The sequence below is a fragment of the Wolffia australiana genome, chromosome 11, assembly GCF_029677425.1.
Source record: "Wolffia australiana isolate 7733 chromosome 11, ASM2967742v1".
Taxonomy (NCBI): Eukaryota; Viridiplantae; Streptophyta; class Magnoliopsida; order Alismatales; family Araceae; genus Wolffia; species Wolffia australiana.
The window spans coordinates 5826113-5850530 of NC_135845.1; the positions used below are offsets into that span (position 1 = coordinate 5826113).

The 24418-nt window shown below is 38.4% G+C and overlaps 1 protein-coding gene across 2 annotated transcripts; it reads left to right on the forward strand.

Moving 5' to 3' along the window:
• Positions 1–19436: 19436 nt before the first annotated feature.
• Positions 19437–21877, forward strand: BLOS2 (biogenesis of lysosome organelles complex 1 subunit-like protein). Of its 2 annotated transcripts, none has more exons than XM_078583506.1 (2): positions 19437–19592; positions 21295–21877. In XM_078583506.1, the coding sequence occupies exons 1-2, from the start codon at positions 19491–19493 to the stop codon at positions 21559–21561; spliced, it is 369 nt and encodes a 122-aa protein (XP_078439632.1). In that variant the 5' UTR covers positions 19437–19490; the 3' UTR covers positions 21562–21877. The 2 variants fall into 2 exon arrangements, with proteins under 2 accessions (XP_078439632.1, XP_078439634.1); XM_078583508.1 differs by having other exon boundaries at positions 19457–19574.
• Positions 21878–24418: the final 2541 nt, after the last annotated feature.

Below are 24418 nucleotides of genomic sequence, written 5' to 3' on the forward strand. Positions count from 1 at the left end.
AGAATTGATGGGCTAGACGAAGACCCGTCAAGAGGGTCGCTCGAGCGGCAGTTTGTGTGGCTCCGTCCCTCTATCCACGATCTCTTCTTCTTCTCGATTCCCTTCTTTCTGATGCTTCTTCAGCTCCCCCTCTCTCTCTCTCTCGTCTTCCTTCCCCCCCTCCTTCCTTATTTCAACAACTGTTTACCTAAAAAAAAAACAAGTCCTAACTGTTTAGGGCGCCCTCTCTTCCCTTTATGGAGAGGTCAATGGGCCCCCAAATTGGGTCATAGGGGGGGGGGGGGAAGAATAGGGTCCATTAAGGGGGCCCTCATATTATGGGCCCCCTCATTACAAGGTAAAAGGGGAACAAAATAAAACAAGAAGAAAAAGGACAAGACAAGGGACAATGAAGGGGATCCAAAATACTAAGGATCCCTTCACTTTGACGGTGAAAATACGAACACGGGGGCGCATTGCCGTGCTAAGAAAACGGGACAGACGCGACGAAAACATGAGACACAACTAGCTAAACGATGAAAATCAAAGGGGATAATTGAGCATTTCGCTCACCCGGTCCTCGACGACGACGGCGAGTGGCTTGGACGACGTCATTCACAATCCTTGATGGCGCGTGCCATCAAAGAATGCATTTTGATATGGTGTTGCTCTCACTATCAATCAATAAGCATCCGTTAAGATCATTTTTAGATTAACATTTCATATAATCCAGTAGCATCTCAACATTGTGAAGCCTGTGTGGCATATGTTTGACAACTTCAGAATGTCATTATTGAGGAAATTGTTTGGGATGATATAAAAATAGGATTCACGCAATCCCCTAGGACCCATATAGAGTTGGGGAGACTGAAGGGACATTTTTCACCTTTATTTTAGCAAGGTTTGGATGCATCTTTCCACATCACAGTCGTGTAACACCTTAGTTGAGGATGAGCTTCTGACCCACCTAAAAATCCGTGGAGTGTTGAATGATCCCTCGTTCTGGTGCTAAAGAGAAGGATGCAAGTTAATCCCAATGATTTTGTTGGAGCTTGAGACTTCCTTACTATTTTTTTCCAGCAGTGCAGTAGTTAAAAGATTATTCTCCACTAGTCTAATAATTTGTAATAATAAAAATTCAAGGGTTTACTCACAGAATATATCCATCTTGATGACATTGAATATTTGGTTGAAATAATATTACTTGGAAATCAATCTGGTAGAGCCTTTGCCTCCAATTGACGAGGTCAAAAAGTAAGAATAAGAGTTTGATGATGAGTTTCCACAAGGACAGTAGACCAAGAGGAATCTTGATAACTCCTACCAAACAGTAGCTGTTTGCACAGCTTTTAGATTAATCAAGGAGCAGGGGATTCATGAAGATCAGATGGACTTATAGTTGTCTTTTGTCTCTCTCTCTCTCTCTCTGTCTCTCTTTCTCTCTCTCTTTCTCTTGTTAACTATTTTCATTTTTAAGGACTTAGAGGAATTACTTTTTCCTTATAAGTTAATTTTTTATTGTATTCTCATGTGAATGCATCTTATTTCAAATAGTCAGATATGCAAGAAAAACAAAGTGTAACAGGAAGAACATACATTATTTCAGCTTGATTGACATTTTTTGGGTGGGATCATATTTCATGGGAGGTAGTCATTTTATGATAGACATGATTTTTGTTTCTTATATAAACAATTAGGGAAAAAAATGTACTGACTCGCTTAATTTCTTGGAAAATGTATTAAGTTAATTATTTGGTTGAATAGATTATCTTACTTGATGAGATTCAATTGAGCTTCAGTTATGTCTAACCTTGGAATTAACTAGTATTTCATTATTGAATTATAGATGTTTGAGAAAACATTTTTTGAGATCAATCATATCCATTGATTATGTATTTGTTTGAGGGCCTTGTTTCGACATTATTATGTGGAGATTGATGGAGTAGATTGAAGGAAATATTCTGTCTATCTCTATTCTATTTTTATCTCTCTCACTCCCTTAGGCCCCTTCCCTATCCCATTCTTTGTTTATAAATATATATCTCTATTTCTGATATTTCACTAATTTTTAAATGAATTTCATTAATTGGAATAACTGCTTCAATTAAAATGCTTATTGATCTGTGTTAAGAAGCTTTGAATACTTTTCTAATTCATGAACCATGTTTTGAGTTTTCTTAGATTTTTGGATACCTTTTTAGAAGTTGAAACATAGTATTTCTAAGAGATTCTTATATCAGAATATATTTTTAGGGGTTTTTTAACAAGTTATAAAATAAAATGTAATTTAGTGCGATTTAATGTCTTCATACCATGTGTCACAATCTGTTTTAGTCATTGGAAACTAATCATTGGTCATTGTAAATCTTTAGATTTTACCAACGATTAGGCATGTGAAGCTCGTCACCATTGAAAACCCTAAAAAACTGGTTTCTACTCATGTTTTTTTGTTGACAAATGTTTGTGAACAAACCTCTGTTTGTTGAATAAATGAAAAGTATAGAAAATTTTTAATTATGAACATATTAATGTTATGAATTTCAGCTATCAACATCTTTGAATCAAGATCTTTATATAGGTCTAGTTTCTTAGACATAAAAAATAATTCAAATGCATCTTTAAAAATATATTTAAATTGATGGACATTGTTTTAAAATAACAGGGTTTTGTAGCAAACTCCCTTTCTTTCCTTCAATTGATCTAAAGTATGACCCCGCTGGGACACTGTATACAGAAGGTCACTACCACATTTACAATACCAGCAATATCTCCTTGTCAAAGTCCTTCTGATCAAAATATTTGAATATATTTCATGCATCAGTTTCTAAACTTTTGTTTTATTTATCAATATTAAGTCTTAAATTCTAGATACCAATTCTGAAGTATGTACCCTAAAACATCAAAAAAAATATTAATCAACATTAAAATGGAATCGTACAAGTAAAATAGGGTATAAAAAATTGGTATATAAAACACAGCTGTCCTAGAGCATGAAAACTTGTGGTTGAATCTGAAAATAAAGGCAAAATGGTAAAATGGCAATGTGGCAATTAATTAGAATCATGTTTAAGCGGAAAATTTAAATAATATACATTTTTTTAATTTTGTAACTATGAAAAGGAACATGGTAAGAACTCATATTATGTAAATTAAGAATTATGGATGTAAAGAGGGCCTGCACAGGTTCTACAATGTGTTTTAAGAAATAATGATTTTCAAACGCAACCCCTTCTTAAAGATCACTTGATGACCAATGAAAGAAATTTACTTTTAGGTTAAATTATGTAATACTACACTTGAGGTAGATAACATAGTGATGATGGAGAATTGTTAAGGATTCATGTATGTAGATATGACTTTATACCAAAGAAATGCGTATCACATGTTATGGTTTGAAACTCAACTCAGTGTTCTAATTGAAGCCCAATTATGTTTACAACTAACCTACATATGAAGATACAACTTTATACATCTGACCTACGTAACTTCTTTAAAAAACTTGTCAGGACTTCATCCTCTTATTGGTAGTTTTATCGTTAACGTAAACAGATTTGCCACAATAGGTGCAAAATTTTCCAAAAGTAGTCAGCCAATATCCAACCTAAGACTCTTTTATTTCAAGTCAGCAGAGCCTTTTTACAAGGTAAATGATAAGCGTTTACATCAGGTGTCCTGGTGACGTCCAAAGAATTGGTAATTTGGAGAACAAAATTTAGACTCTCATAGTATTTGAGACAAAAAAATCAACTTGCTTTAAAAATAAATAAATACCAAATGAACTTATCGTTACGAGGCTCAAAGATAAGGGTTTCATGTGATGTAGTCCAAAATTGACAATATGGAGTTTCCTTATATTTTACCTCATAAGGGTCATTGGTAATCTGGGAGAGATTTCTTAATTGTTTTGATAGCACTGTGAATGGAGAGTGTCCAATGAGATAAGGGAAAAAAGGTAGGTGCTGAAGGTAGTCTCACATGGGTAATTTTGTTTGGGCCTTTCTCTTACTCACATGGGTATGTATTTTTATATCTGATGAACCTTTTGTGGGTGACCTCTTTAACTCATGTATTAGTAAAGCTAATAACTATAATTTCCCAATAACCATTAATAGGTCAACCTTTTTAAATAATAATATATAACAGAATAATTAATTAATTAGGGATCAGTTTTCAGATAACTGATAAGTTGAATGGCCAATGTGTGAGTGAATATACCCCCCCGGAGGGGTACTCTTGTAATTCACTCTCTCTTTCTCTCTCTCTCTCTAGGGTTTCCTCTCCTCTGTATAAGGGAGGCAACCCCTCTCTTATCACTTGGACAATATGATTATCTCTTCCCATTGTTCCACATGGTATCAGAGCCAAGGTAGCCGCCGCCGTTGCTTGCGAGAGGCACCTTGTTCTCCGGCGACGCCCTATCCTCCGGCGACGCCCTATCATCCGGCGAGTTAACCCGGCCATGTAGTCTTCCTCGTCGCTGGCCTCCGATTCCAACGGAGAACCGTACTCCCACGAGAACGGGAACTCCGCCGGAAAGCTAAGTCCCTCGTTACTGTTCTTCTCCGAGAAGAAGTCGTCGGCGAGAAACTCCGTCGGCAACCGTCGCGCTACGTCGGCCATGTCCTCCGCCATTAAAGAAGTGGCGCTTCTCTGGAAAGAAGGGTAGAGTAAAGCGACGGGGAGGCAGCACGCCAGCGGGCAACTGCAGAACCAGACCGCAGCTCGATATACTTTACGAGTCTTCTCCAGCAGTTGGGCTTCTTCTCTCTGGCAGACCGCAAGAAGACATCTTGAGAGAGTGAGCTCTACAGTGGAGTTCTACAGCAGCAGCCGCCGCCGCCGATCCCCTACAGCAGCAGCTGCCGCCGATCGGCTACAGTAGCCGCCGATCGCATTGCTGTCGATCGGCGCCACCAGCAGCCTCCCGCCGATCGGGATCGCTGCCCTCCGCCGCCAATCGTCGATTGCTGCCCTCTGCCGATCGGGATCGCTGCCGATCGTGATCGCTGCCGCTCGGGATCACTGCCTACCGATCCAGATCGCTTCCATCCGATTGCTATCTCCATCCGATCGGCGCCTCTCTGTGGATTCCAGCCACCTATTGACGCTTTCCGGCGTCGCCTATTCTATATTCTATTCGGGGATTCATGGAGCGTCGGGACGGTTCCTCGGCCTCGTCGTCGCTTCCACCTCTGACTCAGTACCCGGGTATGCCTCCGGACCCTTATATTCCTTCACACAGCTTCATTACCGGAATTCAAGGTCCGACGGCACTACTGGACGGCACTAATTACGTGACGTGGTCCGCGGGATTTTGTCGGTTTCTGGAAATTCATGGACGTCTCTCTTTCCTCACCGACGAACCGCCCTCTCTTGATGACCCCAGATTTCCCACCTGGGTCACTCAAGATCAGGCGGTTACTGCCTGGCTCCTAAAGATGGCGATTCCGGTCATCGCAGAGCCGATGCAGCTCATCTCTCCATCAAAGGCCATTTGGGATGAATGGGCCCGCATGTACGGGTATCGCTCCCATATCGGTCGGACGGTGGAGATAGTGGAAGGGATGTTCCGCGCGCGCCAAGGCACCCGGCCACTCCAGGAATTTTATGCCACCCTGCGATCTCTCCTCAACCAACTCGAGATCTATCAGCCGTATACGGCCGATCTCACTATTCAGCGACGCTATTGCGAGGAGATTGCGGTTGGTTTATTCTTGGCAGGCATTGATCCCACTCTTGGTGCACAGATTTGGGGTCACATTCTGAGCTCCGCCACTCTGCCTACCTTGGGTGAGGCCTTCTCCACGGCTTTACGGGTCACCCCCCCGGTGTCCGCACTTCCCGTTCTCGCTCCGTTATCAACGGAATCCACTGCCCTTTCCTCCGAGACTCGACCTTACAGTCGCGAATCGGATGGCGGTGGACCTAGTCGGGACAAGGAACGCAGTCGGTACCCCCCATGCACGCATTGCCAGAAGTATGGTCATCCTTCCGAAAAGTGCTGGAAGAAGTTTGGTAGACCCCGCCGGGTCGCCAACTCCGCCATGACGGCCTCCTCCTCGGCTTCAGGCATCCTCACTATATCTAGGGAGGAATATGCCCGCCTCACTGCCCCTCGGGCTCCGACGGTTTCGTCCAGTTCCGCGGGATCTCATACTTCACATATTGCGTCGACTTCGACCTCAGGTACGGCTCTTCTTGCCTCCTCTCCGGGTTCCTGGATCATCGACTCGGGAGCCTCTGCACACATGTCAGGTACCTCCTCTCTCCTCTCCCGTATATCTAGCCTCCCCCACCCTGAGACTGTCACCATTGCAGACGGTCGTGCTTGTCCTGTTCAGGGCAAAGGACTTTCTCTCCCGACTCCCTCACTTCCCTTATCCGATGTCCTTTATGTCCCTAATAATCCTGTTAATCTCCTCTCCATCAGTGCTATCACTAAATCTCTCTTCTGCTCGGTGTCCTTCTTTCCTTATCACTGTACCTTTCAGGACCTGCGGATGGGCAAGAGGATTGGTTTGGGACGTGAGACCGGCCGGGGCATCTACGAGCTCGTTCCCGATATTCCTTCTCCTAGCTTTCGTTGTCTCCTTTCACAGTCAGACTCTTCTCTCCAATGGCATCGTCGTTTGGGCCATCCTGGTATTACCAAACTTCGACAGGCCCTTCCCTGGATTAGTCTATCTCCTTTTGAGTGTGAGTCTTGTCAGTTAGGCAAGCATTTCCGTTCCACTTACTCTCGTCTGGATTCTGTCCCTAGTACGAAGGCTTTTGATCTCGTACATTGTGATGTTTGGGGACCATCTCGTGTCTCTTCTATTTCTAACTTCCGCTATTACATCGTATTTGTCGATGACTTCTCTCGTCTCTCGTGGGTTTACCTACTCCATGATTGCACTGACGTTCTCTCCTCGGTTCGTCTGTTCCTCCAAGAGATATCCACTCAATATTCTTCCACCCCTAAAATTCTTCGCACGGACAATGCCTTGGAGTTTGTTCAGTCCGCTCTCCAAGATACTTGCTCCTCGCTTGGCATCATCCACCAGACCACGTGCCCCTACACATCTCAGCAGAACGGTGTCGCCGAGCGGAAACACCGTCACCTTCTGGATATGACCCGTACTCTCCTCATTGAGATGGGCATTCCACACTACCTCTGGTCGGATGCCCTCCTTACCTCCACTTACCTTCTTAACCGCTTACCCTCCTCCCCTCTCGGTGGTGATGTTCCTCTTCGTCGTCTTCACCCCGATCACGAGCTATTTATACTGCCTCCTCGGACGTTTGGGTGTGTGGCGTTTGTCCATGACCATACACCCAACTTGTCCAAATTGGCTCCTCGATCCATTAAAGGAGTCTTTGTCGGCTACTCACGCACTCAGAAAGGTTATCGTGTATACCTTCCTGATCAGCGCCGATATCTCGTCTCGGCCGACGTCACCTTTTTTGAATCCACTCGCTACTTCACCACCCCTTCCCCTCCGACCACTACTCCACCTATATTGTCTACTATGACGCCACAGTCTACCGTTCCTCCTTTGGCTCCTCCTCCACTTGAGCCTACTCCTCCACATCTCTTGGAGCTCCCACGTGAGACACCCTCCTCCTCATCTACTACACCTCCTCGCTTGGGACCTCCAGCTCAGTCGGTACTTGCCCCGGAGCCGGACTCCGTCGAGCCACCAGGCGGGTCCTCGCCCCTGTCCGCAGGTTCCACACCACTTGCATCGGCCACGGATGACCTCCATTTACCCGTCGCCTTACGGGAAGGTACTTGCTCTTGTACCCTTCATCCTATTTCTCACTATGTCCATTATGACCGTCTTCACCCCACCTATCGTGCCTTTTCCCTATCCCTCACCTCCGAGTCGATACCACGGTCCCATGTGGAGGCCCTGTGCATTCCCCACTGGAAGGAAGCTATGGACCAGGAGTATGCCGCACTCACCGAGCGTCGCACGTGGATTCTTGTTCCTCGTCCGTGAGATACAAATATCGTCACATGCAGATGGATATTCACGGTGAAGTATAAGCCAGATGGCCTCGTCAATCGGTACAAGGCTCGTTTAGTGGCACGCGGCTTCACCCAGACATACGGCATCGACTACAAGGAGACCTTCTTTCCTGTGGTACGTCTGAACTCTATTCGGGTTCTTCTCTCCATTGCGGTGAATCAGGGGTGGCCGCTACATCAGTTGGATGTTTCCAACGCCTTTCTTTATGGGGAGCTCACCGAGCAGGTTTTCATGGAGCAACCGCCCGGATATTCCACTCCCGGCTCGATCGGCAAGGTATGTCATCTCTAGCGTGCTCTATACGGCCTCAAACAGAGTCCACGCGCCTGGTTCACCAAGTTCAGCGAACTTGTACGTACTGTGGGCCTCACCCCATGCACGGTGGACCCTATGGTGTTTCGTCGGCATGGATCCATCGGCACGGTTATACTTGCGGTATACGTGGATGATATTCTCCTTATGAACAGTGATCAGCCGGGTATTGCTCAGGTAAAAGCTTATCTTCACCAGCATCTTACCATTCGGGACTTGGGTACGCCCAAATATTTTCTCGGCATTGAGTTTGCTCATCAGCCGGGTAAGTTGATCTTGAATCAACGAAAGTATGTCCTGGATATGCTGGAGGAAGCCGGGTTACTGGGGTGCAAACCTCGTAGTTCACCTATTGACAGTAAACCTTGCTTCTGGGATACTACTTCTCCGCTCCTGACTGACGTTGAGCCTTATCGACGCTTGGTGGGGAAACTTATCTATCTGACAGTCACCCGTCCGGACATTGCTTACCCAGTGGCACTCCTCAGTCAGTTCATGCATGCTCCTCAGGACATACATTGGCAAGCCGCATTACGCGTCCTTGCCTATTTGAAGCATGCCCCTGGCTGGGGGCTTCTTTACCAGCGCCATGGACATCTCCGCGTGGAGGCGTACTCGAATGCTGGTTATGCTGGGGATCGCGGTGATCGGAAGTCCACTTCCGGTTTCTGCACTTTTGTTGGCGGTAACCTAGTTACGTGGAGGAGTCAGAAACAGCGGGTGGTCTCCCTCTCGAGTGCGGAATCTGAGTATCGTGCCATGACGCAAGCCTCTTCGGAGCTACTATGGATCCGCTCTCTCCTTCGCGAGCTTGATTTTCCGGTGCAGGAGGTTATGCCAATGTACTGTGACAATCAAGCCGCTATCTTCATCGCCAACAATCCCACGTTTCATGAGCGGACGAAGCACATTGAGATTGACTGTCATGCGATTCGCGATCGCGTGCTCGCCGGTCTCATCACTACTCCACATGTGAGCTCGTCCGAGCAGTTGGCGGACATTTTCACTAAAGGACTGAGCACCACGGCATATGACGTAATCTCTCGCAAGCTGGGCATGTTTGATATCTACGCTCCAGCTTGAGGGGGAGTGTGAGTGAATATACCCCCCCGGAGGGGTACTCTTGTAATTCACTCTCTCTTTCTCTCTCTCTCTCTAGGGTTTCCTCTCCTCTGTATAAGGGAGGCAACCCCTCTCTTATCACTTGGACAATATGATTATCTCTTCCCATTGTTTCACAACTGATAAGTTGAATGGCCAATGTGTGGGTTGTTAAGCCACAACTTTTGGTTTAGAAGCTACAAAGGCATTTATGAGCACCATTATAAAACCTTTACATCAAGGGTTATTCAATACATTACTTTAAGTATATGTGTCCAGCAAGCCGCTTGTACATTTCACATCTTGTTTAAAATTCAATTATACAGCACATTCTTTTAATGGATGTGTTATGCTTAAATGAGGCCCATGAAGTCATGACATGACAAAGTGAATTCTGTAGATTTCCGAATACAGAAATCCCTAGGCTTTAAACATGCATTAAAAATATTAAACTTGAAATGATTCTCGAGGACTACCTCTAAATCTAGATACACTAGCATTATCTAGGCTCACACAAAGAATGAGTATGGCCACTCCCATAGCCATTATTGTGGATACATCAAGGATATATAATGAGTTATGTAAAGGGGTAGAGTTCATTACACTGATCTATTTTAATCCCTGAATGGAATCATACATATCCATCATGTTGTTTAATGTCTTGGTTGTGGAAATTGTTAGTATCTTGTATCAGACACATCAAGAGGTTCATGAAAATGATTGATAGGTTGATAACATACTAATTATAAGACCAAAGTCATAACTTTTACATTTTTTCACTTAAATATTTATATATGCATGTTAGGAAGCTTAAATGATCAACTCTATTCATATGGATTTCAGATATTTAATGGAATACTTGGGCATCATATTTATAAACAAAAACCTTTCAGATTTTTTTCATTAAATCACAAGTAAAATAATTTTCTAAATTTGCCATATATATATTTGATATATTTTTTGAATTATTATATTTTTGTAGACTTGTGCACAGATCACCACATGTCAAGTTGTGTGCTTCCAGATTGTAGATCATCATTGGTGGTATCCAATCATGGCTGTAGGCAGTGATCAATAGTTTAATTATTGCACAATATATCATTGTGGCATTATAAATCATGATGCCATAATAATCACTAAATTTTTTGTGATTCTCTTTTTTCAATAAAAAGAGGTAGATTTAAATAATGAAGAATGCAATTTTGGTGAGAAAGCACATACAGGGTCCTTTATGAGTCACAGAGGAAAATATCGATTAGGATGCAAGGAATTTGAGGGCATCTTTTGCTAACAGACACTTGTCAGCTTATGATGAGAGAGATAGAGTACAATTGACAAAATCAGAGTACTTATTTTACAGAAAATGATGACTTCTTTTCAGGATCACATAATTTTCTCTAATGACATGTGCCAGATCATCACTTAAACGCATTTAAATGTGATTATAAAGGTAGACTCTATGGAAAATTTGACTGTTTCATACCCATACAGGACAGAGAAAATTTGATGGTTGAGAATGATTCAATTTCCAATAAAGATATCTCGTAGTAAAATATGATTCTCTTCTACCTATCCATACACTTGGATCCACAAAATAAGTCACACATGAAAGATAAGTGGTGGGCCTTTCTTACTGTCCCAAATCACCTAAACCGTAGTAGAATATGTGGATTTATATTGACTTGTCTTGATCTCACTTCATTTACTTCTTCTTAAACATCATCCATTTTATCGTAACATAAATACACATCATCGCACCCACATATTCCATTCATATAGTTATGTGAACTATTGTATATCTCTATCTTTTATTATCATCTTTATCCTCTCCACAGTTCTTGTTTTACAATCTAAAAAATACTATTCATTAGCAATCAAGACAGAATATTATTCTGTCATTTTTTACGTGTATCGTATATGGTTTTTGAACCAAACACAACTTCATCGTAGTAATCTATAGGTTGGTATAGTTAATTGATAAGTTTGTTAAATAAATTTTATTGAACCATTTTATCTATTAAGTGAATTTATTGAATTTTCCATTCCTATAATTGCATGAAAGACTGGCGATCAGCTACACAAACCGGAGGAGAGGATAATATAGATGGCTCAGATTGCTCTAAATTTTCAAACGATGGTATCAAACAATCTAAAAACAATTTCGAGCTGAAGGTTTGAAGGTAATTTCATCTTTGATTCATCCACCATCTTAGATCTATAAATAGAACTCCTAATTCTTCTAAAACAGATACCATTGGATTTTGTTCTTAATTATCATTAGCAGAGTGATTTCTTCATTCAAAAATCTAATTTGGCTCCACTCTTTTTCTACAATACCAAGTGATTGAATACATGTGAATAAAAATAACCACTTGGATTGTTGGGCATTTGACGACAAGGTTAGTGTGACATTTGCCTTTTATGACTCACATCTTCACCCTTTCTTGTAGGATGATTATCACCTATTTTTTCACTTGAATGAAGAAATCTATAAGATTTTAAAATCACACGTGCCACTTTAAATCCATTACTCATTGGTATGTATCTACATTCATTTCCATTGCACCAGCAATAGTAAAATTGCCAACACCTGCCGCTGATCTGCCGCTCGTCAGCACATATCTGTCAACCTCTCTGTCGCAATCAGGGACACTATCTCTTTCATTTTTTCACTTCACTAATGTACACTACCGATCATTTGGGGTTACCAAAGAGCTGGAAAAGGTATTTATTTCTAATTAATTTAGTAATTTTATATTATAAAATTATATAAACTCTTTTAAATTTTTTATGAAATCTGAATAAGTTAGTTAAATTAGGAAAATTATTTTCCAACTAATGTAGAATTAGTTTTCAATAGTTTTGTTCTATTAATCTAAGTTAAATTACTTAAGAAATATTACAAAACCAAAAAATTCACTTATTTTATACTTTCCCTCTATGAATTTGACCCTTACTCACCCTATGCTTGTACAAAAACTTATGAATACTGTTGCATAAACCTGAACTCTTAAACGACATATCTTGCCCTTTATTTCTTGTTCATCAGATGCTTTTTAGGATATTGGGTTAAATATATGAAGACCCCTTAAGCTATATTAGGACTATACCCGAATCCTTGACAAATTTCCTCTACATCTCTCGTATACAACTAAGTTGACAGGTTCTTTCATTTAATAGAGTATGAGAAATGACTAATTTTAGAGGATCAGTTGGGTAAAAGCTATAGTTAAAGACCTAAGTGAAATTCAGCTAGACTGACTGTATTTTGTCATGACGAGAGCTGGGTTGGTATATATGATGACTCAATACAAGTTTTCAAACCCTAAGGTGAGACCTCTACCCTTGGCTCCAACAAGATGTGTTGAAGGTTGTTTGACCATCTTCTCTTAAAGATTCAGAACTGGACAATTTGGCACATCTAAAAATTTCAAATTATAATAAGTTACTTTATAGTAGCTTCCTAAGACATAAAAGATACACTAGAATATATCAAACAAATTTAGCTAAAAATAGAATAATCAAGAGTAAAAATGAAAAAAAATTGGAATATAAAGTGAACCTAATACAGCTTGGATAATTCTAAGACAGAAACTATTTGCAAGTTTGCTTTTAGAGATTCTTTTGAAAGGATCTATACAAAAAACTAGCCAACATGGCATACATGATTTATTTGAATTTGGTTTTTCTTTGTTCATGTATGCCAGATAAAAATAGGCGATGGCCAAAATGAATAATACATGTCAAAGTAGGTGCTCCAAAAAAATATAACATTCTATACAACAGGAAATAATGTGAAGATTGGTAGTCATAACAAGATTTAACTGAAATTACTCTCTCATAATGATGAATCAGTATTATCGATTTATAATGACTAGTCATTACATGATGTATTACTTAAATTAGTCTCTCATAATGGTGATCCAGTATTATCTATTCAAGTATGAAGATGACTAGTCATTACTAGGTATATTACCAAAAATACTCTCTCATAATCCTAAGCCAGTATCATCTCAGTTTCACAATTCAATTATTATCTTGATTATCACCTCCCCCTCGGTATCTTCTTCATTCAAATATTAGAAAATGATCCTGCAGGAGAGGTCAGAGAAAAACAATCAGTGATCATGAAGAAAATTCTAGCCACATCGTTTGAACCAAAAATTCACAAATGATCCAACAGTGTGAAATAAAAATCATGCTGGACACTTCTTATACTGATTCACCTAATTCTAAAGAGCTTGAAACTTCTAATGATAATGATCCATAGCATGAACAAGAGTAGTTTCTCGTGCATACTGCATTATAATAATTCTCTTAACTGATCTTAAAATGTTCATTGTATAGTTACCAAATCATTCTGGGCACTTCTTCTAATAATTCACATGATTCTCAAGGGCTAGAAACTTCTAATGATGATGATCCATAGCATGAAAAACAGTAGTTTCTTGTGTAAACTGAATAATAATAATAATAATTCTCTACACTTATCTTAAACTGTTCATTGTATAATTACCAAAACATTCTGTGGATTTTTTTCTACTGAGTTACCTGATTCTCAAGAGCTTGAAACTTCTAATGATGCCGATCCATAGCATCAACAATAGTAGTTTCTTGTGCAAGTTGAATAATAATAATCCTCTAAACTGATCTTAAATTTTTTATTGTATTGTTACCGAATCATTCTGGGAACTTGTTCCACTGATTCACCTGATTCTCAAAAGCTTGAAACTTCTCATGATGATGATCCATAGCATGAACAAGAGTTTTTTCTTGTGCATACTGCATAATAATAATTCTCTAAATTTATTTTGAAATGTTTATTGTATAGTTACCAAATATTTGTGGGCACTTCTTCTATTGATTCACTTGATTCTCAAGAGCTTGAAACTTCTAATGATGATTATCCATAGCATGAACAAGAGTAGTTTATAGTGCAAACTAAATAAGAACAATAATACTCTAAACTGATCTTAAATATTTTATTGTATAGTAACCTAATCATTTTAAATTCTTCTTCTTCTGATTCACCTGATTCTGAAGAGCTTGAAACTTATGATGATGATCCATATAATGAACAACAGCAGTTTCTTCTGCGAACTGAATAATAATAATAATTCTCTATACTGAGCTTTAAATTTTTATTGTATAGTTACCAAATCATTTTGGACACTTCTTCTAGTGATTCACCTGATTCTCAAGAGCATGAAACTTCTAATGATGATGATCCATAGCTTGAAAAAGAGTAGTTTCTTGTATAAACTGAAAAATAATAATTATCCTCTAAACTGATCTTAAAATGTTCATTGAATACTTCCCAAATCATTCTGGGCACTACTTCCAATGATTCACCTGATTCTAAAGAGCTTGAATATTCTAATGATGTTGATCCATAGCATGAACAGAAGTAGTTTGTTGTGCCTACTAAATAATAATAATCCTCTAAACGGATATGAAAATTTTCATTTTATAGTTACCAAATCATTTGGGGCACTTCGTCTACTCATTCACCTGATTCTCAAGCTTGAAGCTTCTACTGATGATGATCCATATCATTAACAAGAGTTGTTTCTTCTGCAAACTGAATAATAATAATAATGCTCTACACTTATCCACAAATTTTCAGTGAATATTTCCCCAATCATTCTGGGAACTTCTTCTACTGATTTACCTGATTCTTAAGAGCTTGAATATTCTAATGATGCTGATCCATAACATGAACAGAAGTAGTTCGTTGTGCCAACTAAATAATAATCATCCTGTAAAGTGATCTGAAAAATTTCATTGTATAGTTACCAAATCATTTGGGGCACTTCCTCTACTCATTCACCTGATTCTCAAGAGCTTGAAACTTCTACTGCTGATGATCCATATCATGAACAATATTTTTTTCTTGTGCAAACGGAATAATAACAATAATTCTCTGCACTGATCTACAATTTTGCATTGAATACTTCCCCAATCACTCTGGGCACTTCTTCTACTGGCTCACCTGATTCTTAAGAGCTTGAATATTCTAAGGATGCTGATCCATAGCATGAACAAGAGTAGTTTGTTTTGCCAACTGAATAATAATAATCCTCTCAAGTGAACTGAAAAGTTTCATTGTATAGTAACCATATATTTCTGGGCACTTCTTCGACTGATTCACCTGATTCTCAAGACTCTGAAACTTCTAGTGATGATTATCCATACAAGAACAAGTGTTGTTTCTTTTGCAAACTGAGTAATAGTAATAGTTCTCTACGCTGATCTTAAAATGTTCATTGTATAGTTACCAAATCATTTTGGGCACTTCTTCGACTGATTCACCTGATTCTCAAGAGCTTTATACTTCTAATGAAATTAAACTATAGCATGAACAAGAGTAGTTTCTTGTGCAGACTGAATAATAATAATCCTCCAAACTTATCTTCAAATTTTCATGGAATAGTTCTCAAATCATTCTGGGCACGTCATTCTATAGTTACAAAATCATTTTGGACACTTCTTCTACTGATTCACCTGATTCTCAAGAGCTTTAAACGTCTAATGATGGAGATCCATAGCATGAACAAGATTAATTTCTTGTGCAAACCTAATAATAATAATCCTCTAAACTGATCTTAAAATCTTCATTGTATAGTTACCAAATCATTTTGGATACTTCTTCTAGTGATTCACCTGATTCTCAAGAGCTTGAAACAGTAATAATGATGATCCACAGCATAAACAAGAGTAGTTTCTTGTGCAAATTGACTAACAACAATAATCATCTAAAAATGTTCATTGGATACTTACCAAATCATTCTGGGCACTTCTTCTACTGATTTACCTGATCCTCAAGAGCTTTATACTTCTAATGATAATGAACTATAGCATGAACAAGAGTAGTTTCTTGTCCAGACTGAATAATAATAACCCTCTAAACTGATCTTCAAATTTTCATTGAATAGTTCTCAAATCATTCTGGGCATGTCTTCTACTGATTCACCTGATTCTCAAGAGCTTGAAACTTTAAATGATGCTGATCTCGGCATGAACAAGAGTAGTTTCTTGTGCAAACTGAATAATAATAATCCTCTAAACGGCTCTTCAAATTTTCATTGAATAGTTCTCAAATCATTCTGGGCACGTCTTCTACTGATCTACCTGATTCTCAAGAGCTTGAAACTTCTAAAAATGCTGATCCATACCATGAACAAGACTAATTTCTTGTTCAAACTGAATAATAATGACAATTCTCTACACTGATCTTTTAATTTTTATTAAATAGTTACCAAATCATTTTGGACATTTCTTCTATTGATTCACCTGATTCTTAAGAGCTTGAAATGTCTCATGATAATAATTCATAGCACGAAGAAGACTAGTTTCTTGTGCAAACTTAATAATAATAATCCTCTAAACTGATCTTAAAAATTTCATTCTATAGTTACTAAATCACTTTTAAAACTTCTTCTACTGAGTCACCTGATTCTTAAGAGCTTGAAAGTTCTAATGATGATGATCCATAGCATGAACAAGAGTAATTTCTTGTGCATACTGCATAATAAGAATTCTTTAAACCAATCATAAAATGTTCATTGTATAGTTACCATATCATTCTGGGCACTTCTTCTAATAATTCACATGATTCTCAAGAGCTTGAAATTTCTAATGATGATGATTCATAGGATCAACAAGAGTGGTTTCTTGTGCAAACTGAATAATAATAATAATAATTCTCTACACTGATCTTACAATTCTCAGTGTATAGTTATCAAATTATTTTGGACTCTTGTTCTACTGATTCACCTGATTCTCAAGAGCTTGAAACTTTTAATGATGATAATCCATAGCATGAAAAAGAGTAGTTTCTTGGGTAAATTAAATAAGACTACTAATCCTCTAAACAGATTTTAAAATTTTCATTCTATAGTTACCAAATCATTCTGGGCACTTCTTCTAGTGATTCACCCGATTCTCAAGAGCTTGAAACTTCTAATGATGTTGATCCATAGCATCGACAAGAGTAGTTTCTTGTGAAAACTGAATAACAATAATTATCCTCTAAACTGATCTTAAAATATTTATTGTATAATTACCAAATATTCTGGGCACTCCTTTTACTGATTCCCCTAATATTTAAGAGCTTGAAATTTCTAATGATGATAATCCATAGCATCAACAAGAGTGGTTTCTTGTGCAAAATGAATAATAATAATAATAATTCCCTACACTGATTTTACAATTCTCAGTGTTTAGTTACGAAGTTTTTTAGACACTTCTTCTATTGATTCACCGATTCTCAAGAGCTTGAAACTTCTAATGATGATGATCCATAGCATGAAAAAGAGTAGTTTCTTGTGTAAATTAAATAATAATAATAATCCTCTAAACTGATATTTAAATTTTTATTCAATAGTTCCCAAATCTTTCAGGGCACTTCTTCTACTGATTCACCCAATTCTTAAAAGATTGAAACTTCGAATGATGTTGATCCATAGAATCAACAAGAGTAGTTTCTTGTGCAAACTGGTTAACAATAATTATCCTCTAAACTGATCTTAAATTATTTATTGTATTGTTACCAAATCATTGTGGGCACTTCTTCTACTGATTCACCTGATTCTCAAGAGCTTGAAACTTCAAATGGTGTTGTTCCATAGCATCAACAAGAGTAGTTTCTTGTGCCAACTGAATAATAACAATAATTCTCTGAACTGATCTTAAAACTTTCATTTCATAGTTACCAAATCATTTAAAAACTCCTTGTACTGATTCACCTGGTTATCAAGAGCTGGAAACTTCTATTGACGATGATCCATAGCATGAAAAAAAGTAGTTTATTGTGGAAAGTGAATAATAATAATTATCCTCTAAACTGATCTTAAAATATTCATTGAATAGTTCCAAAATCATTCTGGGCACTTCGTCTACTGATTCTCAAGATGTTGAAACTTCTAATGATGCTGATCCATTGCATGAACAAGAGTAATTTTTTGTGCCCACTAAATAATAATAATCCTCTAAACTGATCTTAAAATTTTCATTATATAGTTACCAAATCATTCTGGGCAATTCTTCTTATGATTCACCTGATTCTTAAGAGCTTGAAACTTCTAATGATAATGATCCATAGCATGAACAATTGTAGTTTCTTGTGCATACTACATAATAATAATTCTCTAAACTGATCTTAAAATGTTCATTGTATAGTTACCAAATCATTCTGGGCACTTCTTCTAATAATTCACATGATTCTCAAGGGCTAGAAACTTCTAATGATGATGATCCATAGCATGAAAAACAGTAGTTTCTTGTGTAAACTGAATAATAATAATAATAATAATAATCCTCTAAAGTGTTCTTAACATTTTCATTGTACAGTTACCAAATCATTTTGCTCACTTTTCCTGCTGATTGAACTGATTATCAAGAGCCTGAAACTTCTAATGATGATGATCCATAGCATGAACAAGGGTAATTTCTTGTGCAACCTGCATAACAATAATAATCCTCTAAACTGATCTTAAATTTTTTTTTGTATAGTTACCAAATCATTCTGCGCACTTCTTATAGTGATTCACCTGATTCTCAAGACCTTGAAACTTCTAATGATGTTGATCCATAACATCAACAAGAGTAATTTCTTGTGCCAACTGAATAATAATAATCCTCTAAAGTAATCTTAAAGTTTTCATTGTATAGGTACAAATCATTCTGGGCACTTCTTCTACTGATTCACGTGATTCACAAGAGCTTGAAACTTCTAATGATGATGATCGATAGCATCAACAAGAGTAGTTTCTTGTGCAAACTGAATAACAATAATAATCCTCTAAACTGATCTTAAAATTTTCATTGTATAGTAACCAAATCATTCTGGGCACTTCTTCTACTGATTCACCTGATTCACAAGAGCTTGAAACTTCTAATGATGATGATCCATAACATGAACAAGGGTAGTTTCTGGTGCAAACTGAATAATAAAAATCCTCTTAACTAATTTTAAAATTTTCACTGTATAGTTTTTCTTGCATGTTCTGGGCATGGTCTTATAGTAAGATCACAATCTTTATTTATAGTAAGATCATAGGCTACAGGAGAGAGTTTAGCGCCATGGCCAACGCTGGAGAGGGCGAGAAGGGGCAGGATCAGCTCGCAGATGCGCTTGCTAATCTGTTCAACAACGTCGCTGTCATGGTGCGTGGCGATCTCCAGGTCACTATCTCCCCTCTTGATCTGTCTATACCGTTCTCTAATTCTTCTGCATTGGCGTCCATGGGATGAATTGGTGGATTAATTTTGAGGTTTCTTGGGGTCGTTTGCGCGATGATTCTTAATGGGTGCCCGCCGATCATGAATTTCTTAGGCATTTTTCCCAAATTTATCGTTTTGTGCTGCGTCTGTGGAGAAATTAACGACTTTACTTTAAAGTTTCTGGGGGTTACATGGAGGAAGATTCTTAATTGCTGTCGGCAGATGGGTACTTGGTTTTTTTATGGATTTGCTTATTCTTTTTGTATTTGATCTTCGGATTGGGATTCACCGCATCAGTACGGGATTATCAATTTCTTTCACCCAGTTCATAATTTATAGATGTTGAGTCTCGACTGTTTTTTTGTGGGGCATCTTTCTGTTTGGAATGCCAATCGGATTACAATCTGATCATTTCTTTCCTTACTCTCGAACGGTCTTTAAAATTTTGGTGACTTTTATTCTGTTCCATCTCGTAATAGATTGAATGAATTATTCTTCAACTTCTAGCATCAGAAGATTTTGTCTTTCTCTCAGTGACCTCTGATCATGGTCCAGAAGGTCTCCAAAAGACTTTTTAGTTCATGAAATCCTCCAACTCGAGTTACAAATATTGAAATATATCCATATGTTTTGAGCCTGATGACTTGACCGTTTCTTGTGGCGGTTTAGATAAGCCATCAGTCTGTCCGTCATTCTTGTTATACCAGGACTTTATTGTCTATTTCGGCATTTCATCAATTCTGGGTTGAGTTCAAAACTTATCCAGTGCGGCATTTGATGCAGATTTCAATTATTCTATCATTGCTGCAAAATGATATCTTTATAATAATTTCTGTTCTGCCGCTAGTAAAAAAAGAGAATGAGAAGCTAAGTCAACATTTTCTGGATTCCATGCAGAAGGGAAATAAATCTGATTTAGATGTCATCAGTTATTTTTTTTTACACAATGCGTTGATACCTATTTGGCTTGCGATTTTCAGAAAGTGAAATTAAACTCTCAAATGATCTGTTTTCAAATGCCTAGATGTTAAATTTTCACCCTTTTGAAGCAAACTTATATGCCCTACAATATACTCCCAATTTACTTCAAAATTTGACCGATCAGTCTTCTAATAGCTAAATTACAATCCAATGCTATGAAAAAAGTCCTCTGACATGCTTTTTACAAAAACGTATCAAACGAAAGGCTAACCCCTGGAACTGCATTAGGGGATGGCCACGCGTGTGGCCTCTTTTAAATAGATGGCCAGTGTGGGAAGAAATTCATTCAGACATTTCAAGATTCCGAATCAAAACAGCGGTCGAAATGACCAGAGGCCAGAGCAGTGAGATACTCTTTTTGGCTGGTATAAGAGTCCACCAAGGACTCCTCTGTTTGTTTATACCTCTCTGTCTGTATTTTTGATTGGATACTAGAGATACATTTGGATTGGATCTGGACTTTGAATTCCACCACATTGACAATTTTCTTCAAAATTACTATTCGAACACTACTGAGACCAATTTACGTATCAAAATCCTAGAAAATTTATTGGAAAGTTGTAAAGCCTGTGCTTCTCTTCTCCTTGTTTCTTCTCTTTTGAAACATTGTCAATATTTGTTGTACCCTTTTACCGATGTTTACATTTTTCGCTAACACTGCTGATGAAGATTTAATTGATAGGGCATGAGTAGCTCATTGGAGCTTTTAGAGAAGATGAACCTAAGATTCACAGAGGAGTACCAGGGTTTTGAGGATATCGCTTCCGGATTAAGACATTTTGTTGAGCAGTTGAGTGATAAGAACAAGGGTTTTGAGACCTACGTCCAGAAAATTGAGCTAATTGATAGACAGGTGACAGAATTTGAAGCAGCTGTGTCAATGCTCGCCAGATATGTATCATTACTTGAATCTAGAGTGAAATCAGCATGCCAGAGACCACCTGTATGATACCTTTCATCCTATGTTTATGGATAACTAGTATGATAATCTTTGCTCGTATAGAATCAAAGTTCTACTAATACTTCATCATACTCTTAACACAACATGTTTCGTAGTTGTGTCATGATATCATGAATGTATTTGAATTTCAAGCACGTTTTCAATTACTCATTACTGCCAGGACGGCCTGAGCTTCAAGATATTTGATCAATGATCCTTTTTGGGGAGTGAAACAAATATTAAATAGTGTATGTATGTTTTCTTGGTTGTATGTTTAAACCTTCACGATGTCATGCTTAAAATAGTATGTCGACCATTAATATTCCGATGTCATGTTTCGTAGTTGTGTCATGCTTAGTGTTTTGTATATTAGTTATTCTTAGGGTTAATATCACGGTACAGCCCAAACTAGGTTGAAAGTCTGTGATCTAACCTTAGCATTTTTTTTGGTACGGTATATCCCAAACTCACTAAGTCGTCTGCGATATATCCTGGTGATGACGTGGAGTCCATCGTGGCTGCAAGGTGGATCTCCGGCCAGATTTTGACCTGGCAGAACCCACCTGGCAGCCACGCTGGATTCCACGTCATCGTTGGGATATGTCAACTTGCCAAGGGTTTTTCGATAAGAGAGAGAGGGGCATTCTAGAGAGAGAGAGAGGCAGTCTAGAGAGAGAGAAGGAGAGAGAGGTTCTAGAGAGAGAAAGAGAGGTGTTCTAGAGAGAGAGGTGTTTTGTAGAGAGAGAAAGGGAGAGAGACCCGATCGGAGTCCGGCAGAACGCCTCTCTCTCTAGAACACCTCTCTTTCTTGAGAGAGAGAGAGAGAGGTCGGGTCTCTCTAGAGCGCCTCTCTCTAGAGAGACCCGACCGGAGTCCGGCAGAACGCCTCTCTCTCTAGAACACCTCTCTTTCTAGAGAGAGAGAGAGGTCGGGTCTCTCTAGAGCGCCTCTCTCTAGAGAGACCCGACCGGAGTCCGGCAGAACGCCTCTCTCTCTAGAACACCTCTCTTTCTAGAGAGAGAGAGAGAGGTCGGGTCTCTCTAGAGCGCCTCTCTCTCCCTTTCTCTCTCTACAAAATGCCTCTCTCTCTAGAACACCTATCTTTCTCTCTCTAGAACCTCTCTCTCCTTCTCTCTCTCTAGACTGCCTCTCTCTCTCTCTCTAGAATGCCCCTCTCTCTCTTATCGAAAAACCCTTGGCAAGTTGACATATCCCAACGATGCCGTGGAATCCAGCGTGGCTGCCAGGTGGGTTCTGCCAGGTCAAAATCTGGCCGGAGATCCACCTTGCAGCCACGATGGACTCCACGTCATCACCAGGATATATCGCAGACGACTTAGTGAGTTTGGGATATACCGTACCAAAAAAAAAGCTAAGGTTAGATCGCAGGATCATTACATTGAAGCACCAGGATAATGAAAGTTAAACATCAATCTAAATGTAACTTAAAGAGGAGGATGAATCCCTTGGAGTTCTGAAGAATAAAGAACTACTGCTGCTTGTAATGATCCTGGTGCTTCAATGTACGCTGATCTTTTATTAAAATTTTAATGAATTTGCAGTCAGATCAATCCTGGCTTTTTGATATTCAGTCTCCTTTGAAGCTGTAGACAATGGTGTTTTTGAGATATTAGCCGAGCAAATAAGTCAACATCAAAGTGGATTAAGGTCTTTGCTTTCTGGCTTCTGGTCTGTTCCAAAAATCATTCTTCTATTATCTGGAAAATAAAGAAAAAACATTGTACAGTATATCCTTTACCAAATAAGGAGTGGAGTGGTTCAACATCTTCAGTCTTTTTTAAAGAGCCAACCATTCATGAACATTATTAAAGTTAGATTACTCCCATTTCCTTGATAAACTAAAACAATACACTTCAAACACAACTAAGCATATAAGTGAATGTGGTTAGTGTGAATATTTGTAAGCTTTCCCTTTTCTCAAAATATGGAAAGTATATGATGGGAAAGGGGTGGATCCATTAAGAGACAACTGTCAACAAAAACAAAAAATTGATATCTGATTAAATATTTACATACAATAGAAAAAGAAAAAACCTGTTACTTTTTTGAATTTTTAGAAATTAGTACAAAAATATTTGTTTGAGAAAAATCAGAGCTCCAAATTTTGCCAAAATTCCTGCAAGAGCTGAAGAAGAATTACAAATTCGAATAAGGTTGGTTCAAATTTTTGAACAAAGAAAAAATAGAATATGATATTGAATGAAGATAAGAAACAGCTTTTAATGAATTTTATGGTGGAACAATGAAAATTTGAATTTAGGGAGAGAAAATAGGAAAATCAATCTAGAGAGAGAATGTGGAAAAATATGAGGGAAAATCTTATTTGAAGTGAATTTGGAACGGGTCTAGAAATGTAAAATTATGGAGCGGAGGAAAGTCCTTGACTTATTCTTATACTTTTTGTCTTGATTTTGAATGAAATGTATCACTCTTACTCCTAAAATCTAGATTCAAGATGTTGGATGAATAATCCTTTTTGGGGAGAGGATCTTATAACAAATAGTGTATGATTATCAAATGAGAACTAGTTGGATCAAATATCTTGTAGGTTCTGAAGTGTGAAAGCTGGATTAGTGAAGGTTTGATAGTGCTACAGAGTGAGAAATGAAGATGAACCTCAGTCTGAAAAAGTCACTGGAGATGAAAATTTAGAAGAAGATGATATTTCAACATTATCTGGTGGATAAAGGATGAAAGGGTATGTAAATTACATTTTTTTATTCTCAATAGGTCGCACCAGGCTTTCTGTTATCCAGAAAATAGTAACGTAGGTCTGAATACACTACTCACTTTAATTACCAGAAGCCGAGCATGTGGATCTGTTCAAGTGGAGAGAAAGTCTAGA

Bases quoted from the DNA above. Each gene is read 5' to 3' on its own strand.
- BLOS2 (XM_078583506.1), top strand. From the start codon at position 19,491: ATGGCCAACGCTGGAGAGGGCGAGAAGGGGCAGGATCAGCTCGCAGAT. The intron at 19,593-21,294 runs GTCACTATCTCC...TTTAATTGATAG, and splicing joins TGGTGCGTGGCGATCTCCAG to GGCATGAGTAGCTCATTGGA.